Source organism: Macaca mulatta, chromosome 6, assembly GCF_049350105.2.
Source record: "Macaca mulatta isolate MMU2019108-1 chromosome 6, T2T-MMU8v2.0, whole genome shotgun sequence".
NCBI classification, from domain to species: domain Eukaryota; kingdom Metazoa; phylum Chordata; class Mammalia; order Primates; family Cercopithecidae; genus Macaca; species Macaca mulatta.
In genome coordinates this window covers 137457019-137476903 of record NC_133411.1, presented here as the reverse complement: position 1 = coordinate 137476903, position 19885 = coordinate 137457019, and the positions used below count along the sequence as shown (strand labels likewise).

The window sequence follows — 19885 nt, the reverse complement described above, 5'->3', positions numbered from 1 at the left end:
TCATTGATGGGCGTTTGGGTTGATTCCATGTCTTTGCTATTGTCAATAGTGCTGCAATGAACATACACGTGCATGTAGAAATCTTCAAATCCTGACAATTGTTTCTATGGAATTACTGCACAGAATGCTCTGATGGGTTTTGTTTTTTCCCACCTTCCCATCCATCTTTATTTTTTTCATGCTCCTTGTGGCCTTTTTTCCTTTTCCTTTCTGCTTCGTATTTACTTATATTTCAAGTCTGCCCATATTTCAAGGCAGTGATGGGTGGGAAGTGCTGTATAGGACTCAGCTGGAGACAGGTGAAGAAGCAGAAAGGTGTGGTTCCTAGGGAGCTGTACTCGTGCAGTGACACACAGAATCATGCCTTTAATTGAAGTGTAACTATCAACAAATGCCTCTGAGGCCATTGGCACAGTGACTCTTTAAGGTCAAGATCATCTTTCATTTCCAAGTGCGTTTTGGTGTTCTGACCATTATTAGCAGAACAGAAATCACTCCATGCATTCTGGAGATGATAGGCAGTCTATCTGGTTCAACATACCTGATAAGGAAATAGCAGCATTACTGTGCTACTAGATATCAGTATACTTATTGAGTTTCCCATTTTTGATACGTACCTCATGTGAAGTCCTTTCCCCTCCACTTCCCTTTAATTTGAATAATTAGTGTCCTTCATCTCCATTTGTGGACACAGGTCATAGAATATAATCCTCTAACTCATTTGTGAGGACAAATGTTTCAATAGGGTGGGTAGATTGGGAGACACACTCTCAGTATCAGTATTTTGTCCTGGAGGAGACGTGATTCTTGAATTCAGTTCTCTTCATTATGGATCACGGGAATACTAAGGTTCCAAGGATTCTAGAGAGTGTGATCTTTTAGACTGAGCCGAGCTGCAGTGCAGGGCAGTGCAGTGCGGAGAGGGGAGTGGTTCAAGTTTACTGGCTCCCTCTGGGCTCATGGAACCCTAACTTCTGATCTCCCAGGTCACAAGGCTAAAGGAGCAAAAGAGAGTGTGTGTTGCGTGTTTGTCAGCATGACTTTGGAAACATTTGGATTGTGAGTTAATTTTATATGAAAGAGCATATTATGCTTACACAGTTTTTTTTTTCCCCTTTCTTTTCTTCTATGACCTGCACATAGTCTACACATTGGTTACTTCTTTTGGCATTTTATAGCTAACATTGATGGCATTTTCCCCCCTTTTCTTGGTTTTGCCCTTCCAGCTTTACCTTTTTTCCCCGCTTTGCTTCCTTTTCTTCTCTGAATTTTGCTTTTTCCCTTTATTGCCATATCATTTTTATTTTTTCTTATTACATTTTCCCCTCCTGCTCCTTTCCTGTGCTACCTCAATCAGCCTCTTTCTTCTTTCATTTCTTCATATTTTATTCATTTATTACCAGTGAAAATATAGATTATAGGGTTAGTAGATGGAAATTGAGGGTTGAGTAGTTATATTCTCACTAAATGAGCATGAGAGCCAGTGAATATGATTCTGATTAAAAAAAAAAAAAAACCTTTTACCAAACACTTGCTTAACAGTGTGATTTACATGACGTGTGTAAGCTTTTGTCTGAATATACTTAAATATATTTACTTAAATTTAAGATGTGAACTTTAACCTGTGTAATTTACACAAATTGCAGTTTAATGTAATTTACTGTAATTTAACATAAGATCCTTTATGGGCAGCATCACTGTACTACTATATTGTGCTTGGAGACTGGCTGTATAATGAGCTTCTTGCTGTTTTTGTATGCAGCTGTCTGTGAAAATGGGTGTCAGAATGGTGGACGCTGTATCGGACCCAACCGCTGTGCTTGTGTTTATGGATTCACTGGTCCACAGTGTGAAAGAGGTAAGAAGAGAAATGAGAACCCCACTTTCTGAAGAAGTCTATTTTACTGTAAAAATGTGCAATTTTTTGTTATTCAATGAAGATTCTGCTAACGAAATCGTATTTTTACTCTTCTTTGATTATGTCTCTAAGTTGAATAGTAAGATTTTGAGACATAACTAATAGTGGCAGAAGCATCTCAACTTTTTCCACCAGTGAACTCAGTTTGGGCAACCAACTCTGGGGCTATGGCTCTGGGGTAATTTTGAGTGAGTGGCTGATGGCAAATTCTAATAATGTGCTTAATTCAAATTAGGAGGCATTGTTGAAAGAACTGCTTCTGTTAAAAATGAAATAGTGTCAGGATATCCTTGACTGCAAACCCCACAAAATCTGACATAAATTGTCCTAAGCAATAAGGAAATGTATAGCATTTCACAACAAAAAGTCCCAAGCTAGTGGGCCTCAGGTAGGATGTGATAAAGGCTTTTACCTGTTACTCTGTTTCTCTTGACCCCGCCCTCCTTTATGTTTCACTTTTTATCCTACCATGAAATTCTTTGTGCTTGTAAGATGGCTGTCAGCAGTCACTCAGGAAACATGTTTCCTTTTCACCTCTTGAGACAGAAAACATCACCTCCAACTGTGGACCAGCAATAGCCTCCAGAGATACTTTGTATGCTGCATGGCTTAAGCTTGAGTTTTAAAACGGTTCATGGCAAAGTGGGTGGCGGTGGTGGTAATATGTTTGACGTAGACTTATCAGGACCTGTCCTTGCAGCAGGAGATGATTTAAGCTTCCCCAGATTCACATGGAAGGGATGATTGGGTATCTGAAGCCAATAGAGCTTCCTTTGGGTAAGAGAAAAGGAGTGGAGGGATGGATGCTGGGTAGGCATCCCACATTGTCCAACTTATTCATGTAAATGGTCGGTCAAGCCAATGTGAAACCAATATACTTTGATTTGAATAGCAGTTAAACTCATGACTTATAGACTGCTGAAAATCTCTGGCATTGATCCCTCATTATGGATCATGGGAATATTTATGTTTCAAGGGTTCTAGAGAGTGTGATCTCTTAGGTTGAGCTGAGTTGCAGTGCAGGGCAGTGCAGTGGCATGAGGGGAGTGGCTGGAGTTTGCTGGCTCCCTCTAGGCCTGCGGAAGCCTGACTCCTGGTCTCCCAGGTCACAAGTACCAAGGAGCAAAAGAGTGTGTGTGCTGTGTGTAAGCTACCTAAAATAATGTCCTGATGGCAAACAGCTTCATGACATATCAAAGAAGTTAAACTTTATAAAATGTGAGAAGTAACTAGCGCTGATCCATAACAGTACAAACAAGCTTGAGCTTTAAAGTGATATTACATAATCATTCATTGTTATTTACATACTCAGTGCATTTTTCCAGAGCTTGTTGTGGCATCAAGTTGTACAGAACTTTCTTTATTGTGAAACTAGAATATATGAAATTATGTCAATGAAATATTACAGATAAGTAGGGATCAAGGTTTATATATGTATAGAGGCTTTGAGTGGTGAAATAAGCCTTATATTTTAAAAATTATACTCATTACCCTGACAAAACTTCATCTTGCTTTTCAAGTTTAATCTTGAGAAGAAACTGAGAAATTACAATTATATGGTGAAGTTTGAAAAGTAAAATATTTTTTCACATACATTTGGATGTATATATACATCAAAGTATTTTTGTTATTTTTAATGTAATTGAGATTTCTTGGAACTGAAGTACATTCCACAAATGATAGAGTTTAATGTTACACTTAGGATGAATTTAAATGTCTTTACCAGATGCTTTTATTTGGGAAAGAAAAATTAATTATGAAATGTTAGCATAAAAAGATAAATTATTCAGAATGGAATAACACATATTTCTTAGATAACGCTAAGTTTATTTGAACATCATATAATGTAGAATAAATTTAAAATTTCAAACATTAATTGGTAGAGATGATCTTCATTTTTCTGGGAGTCTTGTAAACTTTGTAGCTCTTTCATCCTGAAGTGGATTTCAAAATCAAGTTGTAATTGGCAAAGAAACTGGGTGAGTAGTTTCAACTCAGAGGCTTCCAGGAATTGCGTCATTATTCTTCAACAGTTATTCATTCATTAGATTTGTTAGTCCTCATTAATTTCTGAGAATTCAATAAAGACTTCCATATATTTTACATGTACAGTAGCATGTTTTCAGAAAAAAATATAAGATTAATTAGCTAATGGATTACCCTTAGGGATATTTTTTAAATGTTGGTTTGTTTCTTAAAAGTCTTATTACTTGCTACCCTTCAGATGGAAGTTCTAAAGCTTCGTTTCTTCTAAAGGAGTTAGCAAGTTCCACTCTTAGATAGCAACCATGAACTTTAGTATTTTAAAAAGATGTTTTACATTGAATTTATACATGTATAATAACCCGTTCTACTGAAAATGAAGTTCATAATTTTTTTCAAGAAACATTGTGTCTGTGTAGACGCAAAAAGAGTAACTCACTTATGTTGAAGTTAGTGAGTAAGCTCATGTTTCCTGTTAACGTTTGAAGTTTACATATATATTTTAAAATTACTGAATTTCAAAATATATATTCTTTGTTCTCTTAAAAAAAGACCCTTGTAAAATCAGAGATATTTGTTCCTCCTTAATGTAGAACACACAATTTCCCTTTAAATTGGCCTCCTGGGATCAGTCATATGATAAAACGTGGCTGCTTTTCCAGCTATCTGGGCTTTTGGCAGACTGGTATCTAGACCCAGAGACTGACTAGTAACCAATGGCTGGCGTGATTATGGTATTTAACTTGAGTCTGGGTGCTGGGTAACCTGAACTTCTTTGGAGTTCTCTTTTCACACTTGCTAATATGTACAATGACCTTTTATACTTAGCATAAAAAAAAAAACAAAACAGTTCTTGTGACAACAGGCTAATTGTAAAATGCAGGCAGCTTATTTGTGGCCATGGCATATGAAAGTACTGAATTCTTTATGTATCTCTTTCCAAACAAATGTAATTTGAAAAAAAGATAAATATCTCACTTAATATACGCTTGAGATTAAACAGAAACGGAGTCAGCATTCGATGTTGAGACTCGATGGGTTTTTTCCCCTAATACTTAAAATGTACTTTATGTTTTATCAGTAGAAACTTGGAGGGGTTGGGTAGACAAGAAATACATTTACCTAAGGATTTTCTGAACCAAATAGATGATTACTTGATCACAAATGTGGCCTGTCTAGAGTCCTCCTTTCAACTTTTTTGACTTAAAGGATTGTTGAAATCTTCTTTTGTAATGGAATTTTCCTTGAGGTTTATATAAGGCCCATCTGTTAGAAGTATATGCTAGACCCTTTTAAGTTATATATAAATTACTACTACAAATGGTTTTTATCATGTAAACATGACTTCCTTAAAATAGTATGCAAATTGTGTAAAATTTCAAATAATCTGGTGCTTAGTAACATTTCCTTTAAAGTGTACATTTTTTAGTACAACTTAAAGGAAACAAGGACTAGAAAATTACTTTTTAATTATTGACACTTTAAAGAAAAATGACTTTTGTTAATCTGCATCTTCCATAAAAAAAAAAAGGTGAGATCAAGTTGCAAATGTTAGAGTTCAAAAAATCTAAACTTTCAAGCCTTTATGTAAAATGAACATAGATTGATTTCCATTTAGGTTACCTTTTATGAAATCATCCAGTTATAGAAACTAATGCGTGAACCCAGGTCTAAAAGCGTGCTGAGAAGGAGTCACTCCATCTCTGCCTGAATATCTCTGGTCAGGGGCTCTCACTCACTCACCCCATCACAAAACAGTCCTGCTCATCAGAGTCCTGCTTGCTGGAACTCTGCATTATTCTGCTGCTGTCCAACGAGGACATTTAGCAGATGTGTAAGATCCCATATAGTCTAATTTAGTGGGAAGATGATGATGACAACTTCTCTAAAAGGAGTCAACCACAACCTGCCACTCAGGTGTCCATGCTGGCAACTTGGAGTCTAATTATAAACTCTTCAATTATTGTATACATTTTTATTTACTCACCCACACTTCAGGAAGTAAAGTAACTGTAATAGCCACTAAATCTACTTAGACCTTACCCAAATCCTCCAAGAGTAGTTGTAAACACGGACAAATTTCGGTTTTCCTTAATTCTGGGAATACTGTAGACCCAGACTCAAGTTCGTTTAGAAATAACTGATATACTTGTTAACCCAAAGGACTTGGAATGTATTATAAAGCATGCAGGGTGATTGTACAGCTTATGAACATTCAAGTAACATAGCAAATTAGTAGTATGACCAGGAATATAGGGAATATGGTGAAGAGAACAAGCTGGTATTACATAGAATTCTGTACACAGTGAATTTGATACTTTCAAGAAATGGATAAAGAATGTTTTTAAGAAAATACGTTCCATTGTAGTTTTCTGTTTTAAAATGTAATGCATGTTTATTATAAAATAATTTAGAAATAAAACAAGATGAAAGATGAGAATCAAATTATTCATAACGCCTACATTTAAGATTAATTACCATTAACATCTTGGAGACTGTAACTTGAGTCATTTTTCTACTGCACATGCATGTAGTGTTTACAAAAAATGGGATCTTTCCTTTCTTACTAGAATTTGCTCTTCTGTAACGTGAAATATCCTTATATCTTGCTTCTCCTTTTGTGTTACTAAATATGCTACAGATTGTTATAGTTGTACTGCATGTTGTAATAACACAAAAGGAAAAGCAAGATATAAGAGTAAGATATAAGTGCTTTGGAGTGTTTACTTCCATTTACCTTTTTAACCACAGATTAGAATATTCCAGAGTGTAACTAAACTAATTTTTAAAATAAATATTTAATACTTATTCATCCAATATTTGTTGAGTACTCTTAAAGTATTAGGCTAAGTACTTGGAACTTGAATTATAAGAAAAACCAATATATACTTCTTATTAATGAGAAACAAATTATTGAAAAACTAGTCATCTACTTTACACATGAGGATGCAATAAGACACAGTAAATACCACAATAGGAGTAGGAACAAAAAGTAGGAGAGCTCGAAAATGCTCCCTAATGCAGGACAAGTTACAAAAGTCTTTCTTTCAGTCAAATGAATGTAGAATGGAAAAACATAGCTTACTACAGTGGGAAAAGCAGTATCAGACTAATTCCTGTGATATATCATGATTAAATCTTATACTAACATTGTTTAAACTCCATAATTCATGACCAATTACCTTAATTACTAAGCTGATATTTATTTTGCAGAAATAAAATGTCTCTCTTTTTCTTGCACTCTGAAAATTTAGTAGAATGAAAATTACAATAAGCAGAGAGAGAATGTTACCAACTACAGATGTCAGACTCACATGCACCCTCAGGCGCACACACACACACACACACATATTTCTGCACTTGTGAGGCCGTTAAGAAGAGCACTTTATAACCTTGCACTCTCTAAGCTAAACTTAGCCTTAAATGGGCATCAGAGAAATAGCAAAAGATCTGTGGGAACTTAACTTTTTGGCACTGGCTCAGATGGTACCCTTATCTTGAATGCCATTAAGAACAGAAGGGAAAGAAAATTAGAGAAGAAAAAGCAGACAGTGGGAAGTGGAAGAAAAAGAGGGGAAGAAGAAAATGAAGATAAGAAAAGAGAGATGTAATGCTAGACGAGAAGTGGAGATGCTTGGTGTTGTATGAAGGAAGGACTTAAATCTGGGAGAAAAATCAATTCACTGATTGATCTATCTGGGAGAGGCCAGGCTTTCACTTCTTAATCCTCGATTTAAGCCTTTGCTGTTTAGATCTGTAAAATAAGATTGAACTTTTGGCAGCCCAGTAGATCCTGATACTTTATTCTCTTTTGAACAAAAGCAATGTGTATTTCATTTATTCCAGCTCTTTCTTTGATTTTGGTTTACCTAGAGGCAGGGAAACCTGCAGTATAAAATACAAAGGCTAGAATATTTTATTTTTATCTCCATAAATATTTTTTCTGTTTTCCTGTTTCAACATCAGATTAAAAGACATTAGAGGTTAATTGGTGTAGAAACAAGGCGAAACTACCAGACACACACAAATTAAATGTAATCAGATGTGATTATATAGAATTTACTCAAAGGTAATTAAATCAGATGTGCATGTATATGGGGGAAGTGATGTAACAAATACCGTATATTTCAGAAGTTACAAATTCTTAAATAACACCTGTCTCCAGCGGTTTCAGATAAACAGTTGTGGACCCATAATCACCTCATAGATTCATTGGAAAGATTAAAAGCAATAATGTGTTAAACACCTGACACACAATAGGCAGTGTGCCTGACACATGGTAAGCTTCCACTAAGTGTTACTTGTATTTTTAGAACGCAGGCTGTAGTCGAAATCAAAGCTTAATATTAAAACCTGTGTAACTTTAGAAATGTGATTGCCCTCTCTGATGCCTGTTTGTACATATATAATGCACATCTATTATGTTAACTTTGAATCATTTTTGTGAAGATTGAATGATATAATGCCTGGCATCCAATGAATAAAATAAATAATGGTCATCAATGCTAATATCTTTTTAAGACGATTCCCCCGTTATCAAAATGATAGATGTGGTGGCTGGTTATTAGAAATAGAATATTCGAAAATGGACTCTCCAGGGGGAGAAAAAAGAATGTTGTGACCTACTTAAGTCGTACAAATAAGGCTTAATGATGTTTTTATTGACAGTGGAAAGACTTGGAATACAGTGGATACTTTAAGAGAAGTTCACAATCCTGAGATGAGATTTAAATGAGAAATGAAGTGCCGTGGCCTGTGTCCAGCACCAAGTTAACTGCTCAATAAATGATCAGCTATGATTTAAAAAGTAAAGCCGAGATCTGATATGCTTTTTTTTTTTTTATGGAGTCCCGCTTTGTTGCCCAGGCTGGAGTGCAGTGGCGTGATCTTGGCTTATTGCAACTTCCGCCTCCTGGGTTCAAGCAATTCTCCTGTCTCAGCCTCCTGAGTAGCTGGGATTACAGGCTTGCACCACCACACCTCGCTAATTTTTTTGTTATTTTAGAAGAGATGGGGTTTTGCCATGTTGGCCAGGCCGGTTCCAAACTCCTGACCTCAGGTGATCCACCCGCCTTGGCCTCCAAAAGTGCTGGGATTACAGACGTGAGCCACCGCGCCTGGCCTGATATGCTCTCTTAGATAACATAGTCCTGTTGGGAGAGAGAGAGACTATTTCAGGATCTCTGGGACATGAGTTGTGAACAGCATAAGTTTCACTATATTACCTTTTGTGGGATTTTTGGTAACATTATAGATTGACTGGAAAATATTGTATATCATTATCGCGACCTTGCTTTTTATGCAGTTGAATTAGACCCTACTTGTTTTGACATGTTTTTATTATAAATATCAGTGTTCTTATTAGCAGTTACTCATTACTTAACTGGTCTTTTGAAAATGTCTTAGTTTGCCCTTTTCCTCTACACAAGTTATTATTCTAAGCATTTTACAATGTAACTTACATATATGTAGAGTTTACTTAAGCCAAGTACTTGTAATCTATAGATTTGCATATTGCTGAATCTGAACGAAGAAGTAGGTCAGAGTTTTTCAAACAGTACAGAGATCAGTTCATCTGTGATGCTTTCCTTGACCACCCTACCTTCCTACCCCCATCTTATTTAGCTGGCAAAAATAAGGCAGTCTGTCCTTTTACCTGCCGTATATCCATTCCTCTAGAATAGCCCGCTTCATTGCGTTGTGGCTGTGTATTTGCTTGGCTGCAGGCCTCTTAAGAGCAGAGATACTTATCTAAAATTGCCTTTGTGTTTCTTATACTCCACACAGTGCAGCATAATGGAAGACACATCATACATGTGACTGCATAAGCATGGGGGATTCCAAGTAGAAGAAATAGGATAAAAATAAGTATAGAGATAATAAAGGTCCTTGAATGTTCACAGAGACTTAAGGAAAAATAGACACGGACCTTAATTTACAAAGTCTGAAATGCTGGAGTCTAGAGGCTGCCTTCTGTACCCTCAAGTAGACCCTGAGTAGAGGAGCTATGAATGACTTGTATACTTGAAAGCAGTTCTCCACAAATGTCATTCTGGAGTGGCAAACAGAAAAGAATGAAGGGTGGAATCTCTTAGGGGAACTCACTGCATGTCTGCTAGATTAAATTTATATAATATTTCACTGAGATTATGCTTTATGTGTACAAAAATTAGATTTTTAATATAAATTGGAAATTGTATAATTTGGAGGGAAGATAACATTTATTGGACTTTTACTATGATAACTACTTTAGAGGAATTAATATTTTTAACGACCCAAAATATTTTTTAGTATAACACTATGAATAAAAAAATGGAGGCCTAAAGAAGTGAAGCAATTTTCTCATGTTCACTCAGCTAATAAGGGAAGAAAGTAGGATTGGCACACTGGTGGTATAACCTCAGAACCCATATACTTATCCTCAACTTTGATTCTAGTGAAACAGGACATTGCAAAAGTAATGTATTTCCACTCTTTAGAACTATATTGTGTCAGTTCAGTATGAGTACTGGTAACAAGGTACATGATGCCATTGAATTAAAGGGATGGCTTGCCGTTTAGGGATTATTTTCTTATCTAGTCTAGGCAATACACACACATATATGTATATTTCAGACTATGACTCTGAATTCATAGGCTCAGAACTTCTTTATGTATATAACCTAAAATGTTCAAAACTCATAAAGCTTAACACAAAATTCAGACTTCTGTGTTTAGCCAAGATAGACTAACAGGAATAAATTAGCCTTACTGCCTGAAAAGAACAAAATACGGAACAGAACATATGAAAATGTGGTTTTCATGATACTGGACACTAAGCAACAAAAAACAGTGACGCGTGAGAGAAGGGAAACAACAATGTGAACCGTTTTGACTTCCCCAGCTTGCTGCCTGAAAGGGTTTTTCCAGGCTGTGCTATGACCTGGAAGTTTGCCCCACCTGTGGCCCACGGCTCATGCAGCCCAGGAGAGCTTTGAATGCAGCCCAACACAAATTCGTAAACTTTCTTAAGCCATTATGAGTTTGTTTTTTGGGTTTTTTTTTTCTCTTTTTGGTCATCAGCTATCGTTAGTGTATTTTATGTGTGGCCCAAGGCAATTCTTCTTCCAGTGTGGCCCAGGGAAACCAACTTCTGTGCTATGGAGTGAGAAAATCCAGGCACAGCCTAGCTGACTTCCTAAGTTCTGGGGAGATCAAGATGGCTAGAGTTCTCAGGGCAGAATCCTGGAGAGGAAACAGGTATATAGAGAGAACTTTGGACATCTACAGAGGCTGTCTCTCAAGTTTTCAGCAGAGTACTGACAATCACATTCATGTGAGGAATCTATCTGAGACTGGAGAAGGAACTGCTTGAAAGGAGTGAAAGGAACAATACTCAGAGTGCACGTAAGCCTGGAAATACTGCCTTCCTCTCTAACCAGATTAGAGGGTCGCATAATTGGTGGGGCATTGGTTAGAGTACTCAGAAAGGTGTTGCTTCAATAGTGGAGAACAATTAACTGTAGACTAAATGCTCCTCTGGCTGTGGAGAATACATTTTAAAAGCAACAACTAAAAGGATTAAACATCTATCTAGAAAGTTTAAGAATATTTATAAGAATACAAAAATATTAAGCACTAAAGTAAAAAAAAAAAAAAAAATCCCAGTATATGGTATCTAATCAGCTATCTCCAATCAAAAATTTTGCATAAAGAAGCAGGAGAGTGTAATCAAAATAGAAAAATAAAATCAACTAAAATTCACCCCAAACAAAGATGTTAGAATTAACAGATTGGAAGACGAAAGTAGTTATTGTAAGGTATTCCTTATGTCTCTAAAGTTGGAGGAAAGATTAAAAATGTTAAGTAGAGATGCGGAATCCAAATTGAACTTCTACAGATGAAAACTACAATGTCTGAGGTAAAAAATTTTCTCTATGGGATTAATGGGAGATTAGACATTATAGACAAAAAACTAGTGAGCCTGAAAACATAGCAACACAAATTATTCGAAATAAAGCACAAAGAAAAAAAGGCTTAAGAATATAGGAGAGCATAAATGAGCTCTGTGACAACTTTCAGCAAAATGAATACATATAATTAGAGCTAGCAAAATAGTAGATGGCAGAAAAAATATATTTGAAGAAATAATAGTCAAAATTTTTCCAAATTTGATCAATGCTATAAACTGACAGGCCCAAGATCAATGAATCCCCAAACAAAAGAAACTTGAAGAAAATTATATTAAGATACATCATAATCAATCTCTCAATACCAGGGATACAGGGAAAATCTTAAAGTAGCCAGAGAAAAGAGAGACATTTTGTATAGAGGAAAAAAGATAACAATGACAACAAATTATTTGTACAAAACAGTGCAAGTGAAAGAGAGTGGAACAGCATATTTAGAGCACTAAAATTGAAAAAGACAATTCTCTGCCTAGACTTCTATATTTAAGAAAACGTCTTTCAAAAACAAGAGTAAAATAAAGTTTTTTTCCAGTGTGTAAAAGGGCAGAATTCATTTTCCAGTCTCCTGCACAGTAAGAAATATTAAGGCAGTTCTTTAGGCTGAAGAAAAATATTGCCAAATAGTTTTGAATATTCTTTGAAAAATATTGAAAGGAATGAAAAGTATCAAAAAACATAACTATGTGGGTAAATATATAAGACTTTTCCTTAGTATTTTAATTCTCTTTGGGAAACAATTGACTGTTTGAACAAAAATTGATTATAATGTCCTGTGGGGTGTATAGTAGATGTGGTGGTAAAATATATAAAACAATAGCACAGAGGCTGGGATGTGCCTATACTATATGTCCAGAATTATGTTACTTGAAGATAGACATTGATAAGTTAAAGATGTGTAGTGTAAACCTTAGAGTAAGCACTAAAAATACAGAGTAATGATTAAAAAGCCAACAAGAGGTGATAAAATGGAAGAATAAAGAAGAAAGCAACAAAAGAAGATAAGGAGAACAAATGATAAATGGGTAGCTAGAAAACAAACAGAAAGTGGTAGATTGAAACCTAGCCATATCAATCATCACAATAAATGTAAACGGTCTCAACACTCCAATTAAAAGATAAAGATTGTTATGTAGGATTTTAAAAATCCAATTATATGCTGCCTATAAGAAATCTATTTTAGATAAAAGACACTAAAAAGTTAAGACCTAAAAGATATAAAAATAAATAATTGGCTAGTAATCAAATTAAAGCTGGAATAACTAAATTAATATCAGACAAAGAAGATTTCAGAGCAAGTAATAGTATCAGGTATAAAGAAGGCCATTTCATAATAATAGAGAGGTCAGTTAATCAAGAAGATGTAATAATTCTAAGTGTTCTCTCAATAGCATAGTTTCAAAATACATGAAATAAAAACAGAACTGCAAGGAGGTGTAGACGGGTCCATAATTAATGGAGATTTCAGTAGCCCCTCTCAATAATTGATAGTAAATAAGAAGTCAATACGGGCACAGAAAACTTTAGCACTGCTGTCAATCTACTTGACTTATTTAATATTTATAGAATACTTTGCCACACAGTAGCAGATAATATACATTCCTTTTTATTTCACATGGAACATGTAGCAAGAAAGATCATATTAATATGAAGTAGATAATGAACAACTCTAAAGCAACAATAAGGTGAATAATATCTTGAAAGACATATATTGCCAAAGCTCAATGAAGAATATAGTTGGCCTTTTGAATTCATGAATTCCATACATGTGGATTCAGTCATGGATCAAAAATATTTGAAAATAACAATAAAAATAACAATACAACAAAAAAAATATGAACTAAAAAAGTTTAGCAGTAAGATAACCATTTATATAGCATTTGCCTTGTATTATGTACTATAGGTAATCTAGAGATTAAAGTATATGCATGGATGTGTGTATGTTTTATGCAAATACTACATAATTTTTTATCAGCAACTTGAGCCTCTATGAATTTTGGTATTTCTGGGCATCCTGGAACCAATCCCCTGCAGATACTAAGGGACTGCTGTAAATAGCATGAATATCCCTGTATCGGTTACATAAATTGAATGCGTAACTTAAAGCCTTGTCGTGAAAGAAAACTACTGGCCCAAAAAGCTTTACTGGTGAATTCTACCAGACATTTAAGAAAGCAAAAATACCAATTCTATGTAGATTTCTCTAGAAAGTTGAACAGGAGTTAAAACTTCCCAGCTGCTTCTGTGAGGCCAAATTACCTTGATACCAAAACCAGAAAAAGACATATCAAGAAGAAAACAACATATAAATATAGATCATGATATAAAATTTCTCAACAAAATTTTAGCAAATGTATTAATAATATGGTAAAAGCATAATCATAGCCAATTGAGATTTATCCTATGATATTAAAAAACAGCATATTTCACTATATGAACAAATTTTTAAAAATCAGAGTATTCATCTAAATATAGCAGACAAAGCATTTGACAAATTCTGATTCCAAAATCCATTCCTAAAGCTGTCAACATGATAAAGAATTGAATAGAATTTCCTCAACATGAGAAAAGGGCATTTCCAAAAAAACTGTAATACAGTGACAAAGCAAGGATAGTCACTGTCATCACTTCTACTGAACTTTGCACTGTTTGGTCCTAGCAAAGGCCATAGGCAATACAAAGAAATAAAAGTCATATATATTGGAAAGGAGGAAGTAAAATTGGTTTACTTGCAGATGACGTTATTGTCTATGTAGAAAATCTGATGGACTTTACAAAAATCTACGGGAGCTCATAAGTTCAACAAGGCTGCAGGATACAAACTAGTGTCAGTGGCATTTCTGTACCTAACAATGATCAGTTGAAAGTCTAAGTTGAAAATGATATCATTTACAGCATCATATTTATTATGTAATACTCATGGATAATTCTGCAAAAGATGCACAAGCCCATGTGCTGAAAATTGCAAAACATTGCTGAACAAAATTAAAGAAGACCTAATAATTGAAGAAATACACTGTGTTCAGTAGTTGGAAGACTCAATATTGTGGGGTGTCTCTTCTCCCAAAATTGTTGCATGAACTCAGCATAACACTGATCAAAATCACAGCAGAAGTCTTACCGGCAATGTATGAAGTCCAGTAGAGCAATATCTCATTGTGATTTTCAACATCATTCATCATTAGGGAAATGCAAACTAAAATCACAATGAGATATCACTCAACTGCATGCATTGCTTGTAAGAATGTACATGGTACAACCATTTTTGAAAACTGTGTCAAGTTTCTTAAAAAGTTAAGTATATGCATATTATATTATTAGGCTATTTCACGCTTTATTTGCCCCAGCTAAATGAAAGCTTATATTCATACAAAAACTTGTACTCAAAGGCTTGTAGCAGTCTTATTTGTAATAGTGCCAAACTGCAAACAGCCCAAATGTCCATCAGTGTATATATCAAGAAACAGGTTGTATATTCATACAATGGAATACTTTTGTTCATTGAAAAAGTAATGAATTTTTTATATGTACATTATGGATGAACCTTAAAGTATTTAGGCTGAGCAAAAGAAGACAGTTGAAAAAGAGTAAATACATTATGGTTTCATTTTTATATAATTCTAGATAATTAAAACTATTATGATAACTTGCAGAGTAGTGGTTGCCTAGTGATACAAAGGTATGGATAGGCAGGATATAACAATGACAAAGGAACTGGTGGAAACTTGAAATAGTGAAGGATATGTTGTTATATAGGTTGTAATGATGATGGGTTTATACATGTGTAAAACCATACATGTACACTTTAAATATATGATGCTGATTGTATGTTAATTATACCTCAGGAAAGCTGTTAAAAAAAATGAATAATGAAAGTAATTGTTTCTCCTTTTGTGTAAGTTGGTTTAGGTTTTGGGATTAATGCCTCTGGCCACATACACTTTTTATGTACTTATGGTTAGGGAAACACAGTGAGGGATGCTTCCAGAATTGTTGTGCACATCTTTTTGGGACTTGTATTTGGGGATATTGAGAAAGCAATGTTACTAATTATTGTCTGCATAATTAGTATGAATTTCTCAAGAAGCAGATGGCCATTGTATTTATCTGTTCTGCCATTGCTAATAAAGACATACTCGAGAATAGGTAACTTATAAAGGAAAGAGGTTTAATTGACACACAGTCCCACATGGCTGGGAGTCCTCACAATCATGGCAGAAGGCAAATGAGGAACAGAATCAGATCTTAAATGGCCTGCGGCTTTTTTAGGCACAAAGTAGAAGTTGTTGTTGGTGAATCTACCATTCTGGGGTCTAGAGGATGGTGGCCCTTTTCTCACAGCTCCATTAGACAGTGTCCCAGTGGAGACTGTGTGGGGGCTCCAACCCCACATTTCCCTTCCACACTGCCCTAGCAGAGGTTCTCCATTAGGGTTCTATACCTGCAGAACACCTCTGCCTGAACATCCAGACATTTCCATACATCCTCTAGAATCTAGGTGGAGTTCCCAAACCTCAATTCTTGACTTCTGTGCACCCACAGGCCCAGTACCATGTGGAAGCCGCCAAGGCTTAGGACTTACAGCCTCTGAAGCAATAGCCTGAGCTGTACTTTGGCCCCTTTTAGCCACAGCTGGAGCTGGCACAGCTGAGATACAGGGCACCATGTCCCAAGGCTGCATAGAGCAGGGTTTGAGTGTGGGGGGCCTGGGCACCAGGCCCAGGAAACCATTTTTTCCTCCCAGGCCTCCAGGCCCATGATGGAAGGGGCTGCCATGAAGGTCTCTGACATGCCCTGAAGACATTTTTCCCATTGTCTTGGGGATTCACATTTGGCTGCTCGTTACTTGGGCAAATTTCTGCAACTGGCTGGAATTTCTCCCCAGAAAATGGTGTTTTTATTTTCTATCACATTGCCAGGCTGCAATTTTTTCAAACTTTTATGATCTGCTTCCTCTGGAATGCTTTGCTGCCTAGAAATTTCTTCCACCAGATACCCTATTTCATAGCTCTCAAGTTCAAAGTTCCACAGACCTCTAGGGCAGGGGCAAAATGCTGCCAGTATCTTTGCATATCAAGAGTGGCCTTTACTCCAGTTCCCAAAAAGTTCCTCATCTCCCTCTGAGACCACCTCAGCCTGGACTTTTTGATCAAATCCATTCAACAAGTCTCCAGGAAGTTCCAGACTTTCCCACATTTTCCTGTCTTCTGAGCCCTCCAAGTCTCTAGGAAGTTCCAAGCTTTCTCACATTTCCCTGTCATCTTCTGAGCCCTCCAAACTTTTCCAGCCTCTGCCTGTTACCCAGTTCCATAGTCTCTTCCACATTTTCAGGTGTCTTTACAGCACCACCCCCTATCTGATAACAATTTACTATATTGGTAGTCTGTTCTTATGCCACTAATAAAGACATACTCGAGACTGGGTGATTTATAACGGAAAGAGGTTTAATTGACTCACAGTCCCATGTGGCTGGGAGGCCTCATAATCATGGCAGAAGGTGAATGAGGATCAAAGTCATGTCTTACAGACAGCAGGCAAGAGGGCTTGTGCAGGGGAACTCCCCTTTATAAAACCATCAGATCTACTGAGATTTATTCACTACCATGAGAACAGTATGGGGGAAACTGTCCCTATGATTCAATTATCTCCACCAGGCCCCACCCTTGAAACATGGAGATTATTACAATTCAAGGTGAGATTTGGGTGGGGAACAGCCAAACCACATCAACCAGGAAGTCAGGAAATGTAACTAGAAAAATAGTCGGGGTATAGTTTTTATAATTTCTTGTCCTATCACTTCTTCTCAAAGAGTTAAAAGCTAAATTTATGTTGAACAAAGAAAGTGTCATAGCGTATAAAGGAGAGGAATTTTCTGCCTGCTTATTTTTGTTCATTAAAAGCTTTTGTTCTTACAAAAATTAGTGCTAATTTTTTAAAAAAATTGTTATTTAGTCTTACTTTCAATATTACATAAACCGCTTTCTAATCTTATTTATTTTGTAAAATTTTAAAATCTGATTAAAATACTTAGGCCACCATTTCTTGATTTACCAACATCATACAATCTCTGTTATCTCTCCACCATAAGGGGAGTAAGTATGGTATCTTTAATTGTTGCTTTTTTTCACCTCACCTATAGATTGATTCAATTTTTGTCAATTGATTTTTCTAGGCTCTGCTTGAGTGTTTTCTTATTGTGTATAATGTTGACTTGTTGCTTTATACTTAAATTCCAACTTGGATAGGTTTAACTTGGGTGTTTACACCTTTTTCCCTTTATATTTCTATATATATGATCCAATTATTTTCTGGCATTGAATGTGCTATGAAGAAGTCTGACTCTAGCCTGATTTTTCTTCTCCTAAGTCACTTGCTGTTTTTTCCTGGATGCTCAAAGAGTTTTTACTTTATAATTATGTATATTTTTTGTTCTGTACAAGTTTTAGTGAAAAGCATGTGATCATTTGATTGGAATGATAGTCTTCTTCCTTAATTTTGGAGAAATGTTCTATTGTTTCTTTGAGCTGTTTGTACCTTTTTCCCTCCATATTTCTATAAATATGATCCAGTTGTTTTCTGGCATTGTATGTGCTATGAAGAAGTCTGAGTCTAGCCTGATTTTTCTTCTCCTAAGTCAATTGCTGTTTTTTCCTGGATACCCAAAGAGTTTTTATAAGCATGTATATATTTTTTCTGTACAAGTTTTAATGAAAAGCATGTGATCATTTGATTTGGAATGACAGTCTTCTTCCTTAATTTTGGAGAAATGTTCTATTTTGTCTTTGAGTCATTTTTCTCCATTTTTAGGTTCTCTACTTCAAGTATATTGATTTCTTTTTTTAGACTTTTGATCTTTTATTCACTCTTTACTTCTTTTGATCTTTATCAGTAATTCTTTTTAGCTGTGTCTGTTCTGTTGTTTTGGCCAATTAATGGAATGATTTTATAATCATATAAGATATCTTACTTTGTTTTTAGTTTATTTAGAAGTTTCTTTTTTATTTCACTCTTTGGTTTGATCATTTAGACTTCATTTAGCTCTTTTGTTACTGAATTCATTTCCTTATGTATTTATTAACAAATAGTTTTGTAATACAAAGAAATCATGCAGGAAATTATTTTCCTACAGTGGAGTGTTATTTTCTTAATCTGCTTTGTGTATTAGGAAAAAATTATAGTATGTTACATAGTTCCTGACCCATTTATTTTTGTCTTTTGCTTGCTCGAAATGGGCATTTGCATTAATTTGGTAAAGATGAATTTTTCATTTCTTCCTTTCAAAATTACCTAGGGATTGTTTTCCTTCCTTAGCTCCTGTTTGAGAGCCAGGTACTTCAGGTACATTATGTTCTGAGCCCCTATGAGGAAAGGAAGAGCTCAGCTGGGATTTGGGCAGCAGTGATGAAAGGATCTGAGCTCTGTACTTTCTCAGGTTCTTATTCACATGTCTTGGGTCAGGATCACTCCCTCTTGTCATGGAAGTATTTTTTTTCAAAGAGGATTCAGTACCTGATGCACCATTGCTATCAGAAAATCATGCTTGATGTTAGTTTTCTGTATTTGTCTCATCATTCCTCAGCATTAGTGTCGCTCTTCCTTATTGTGATTTTAAGGGGCTTCCCCCCAGCCTGCTGCTCCCTGAGAATCCTTTGTTCTTACGTTCTTTGTGCTTAATGCTGAGGATAACTAACCCTGTGTGATGATGATCTTTCTGTCTTCACTGTCCAGGTTTCTCCCATCTGGTAGAGATCACAATGATTGGGCCTTTCTATTTTGTTTGTTTGTTTGTTTTTTCTAATGTGATGTTATGTGGGTAGGTGGGGATTTTAGTCCTATAAATTTTTCCTAATTTATCCATAAGCTAAAGATGAACTCAGCTCTCCAGAAAGACTTGTGAGATTTCTCATGATTTTGACTGATCGTCCTCATTCCCCATATCATTTGAGGGAAGAGGGGTTATGACATTCTCTTCTGTTTCATTCCTTGTCTGTTGTTTTTCAAACGTGTCAGGAATTTGGGCCTATTTCTTCTTTAGGTG

General features: G+C 35.6%; 1 protein-coding gene across 1 annotated transcript in view; it reads left to right on the top strand.

The window, feature by feature from the left end:
• Window positions 1–19885, top strand: part of FBN2 (fibrillin 2) — a 269025-nt gene that overhangs the window by 16955 nt on the left and 232185 nt on the right. Inside the window, exon 5 of the mRNA XM_015140689.3 lies at window positions 1763–1858. Within this exon, the coding sequence (XP_014996175.2) occupies window positions 1763–1858 (96 nt within the window). The remainder of the gene's footprint in view (window positions 1–1762; window positions 1859–19885) is intronic.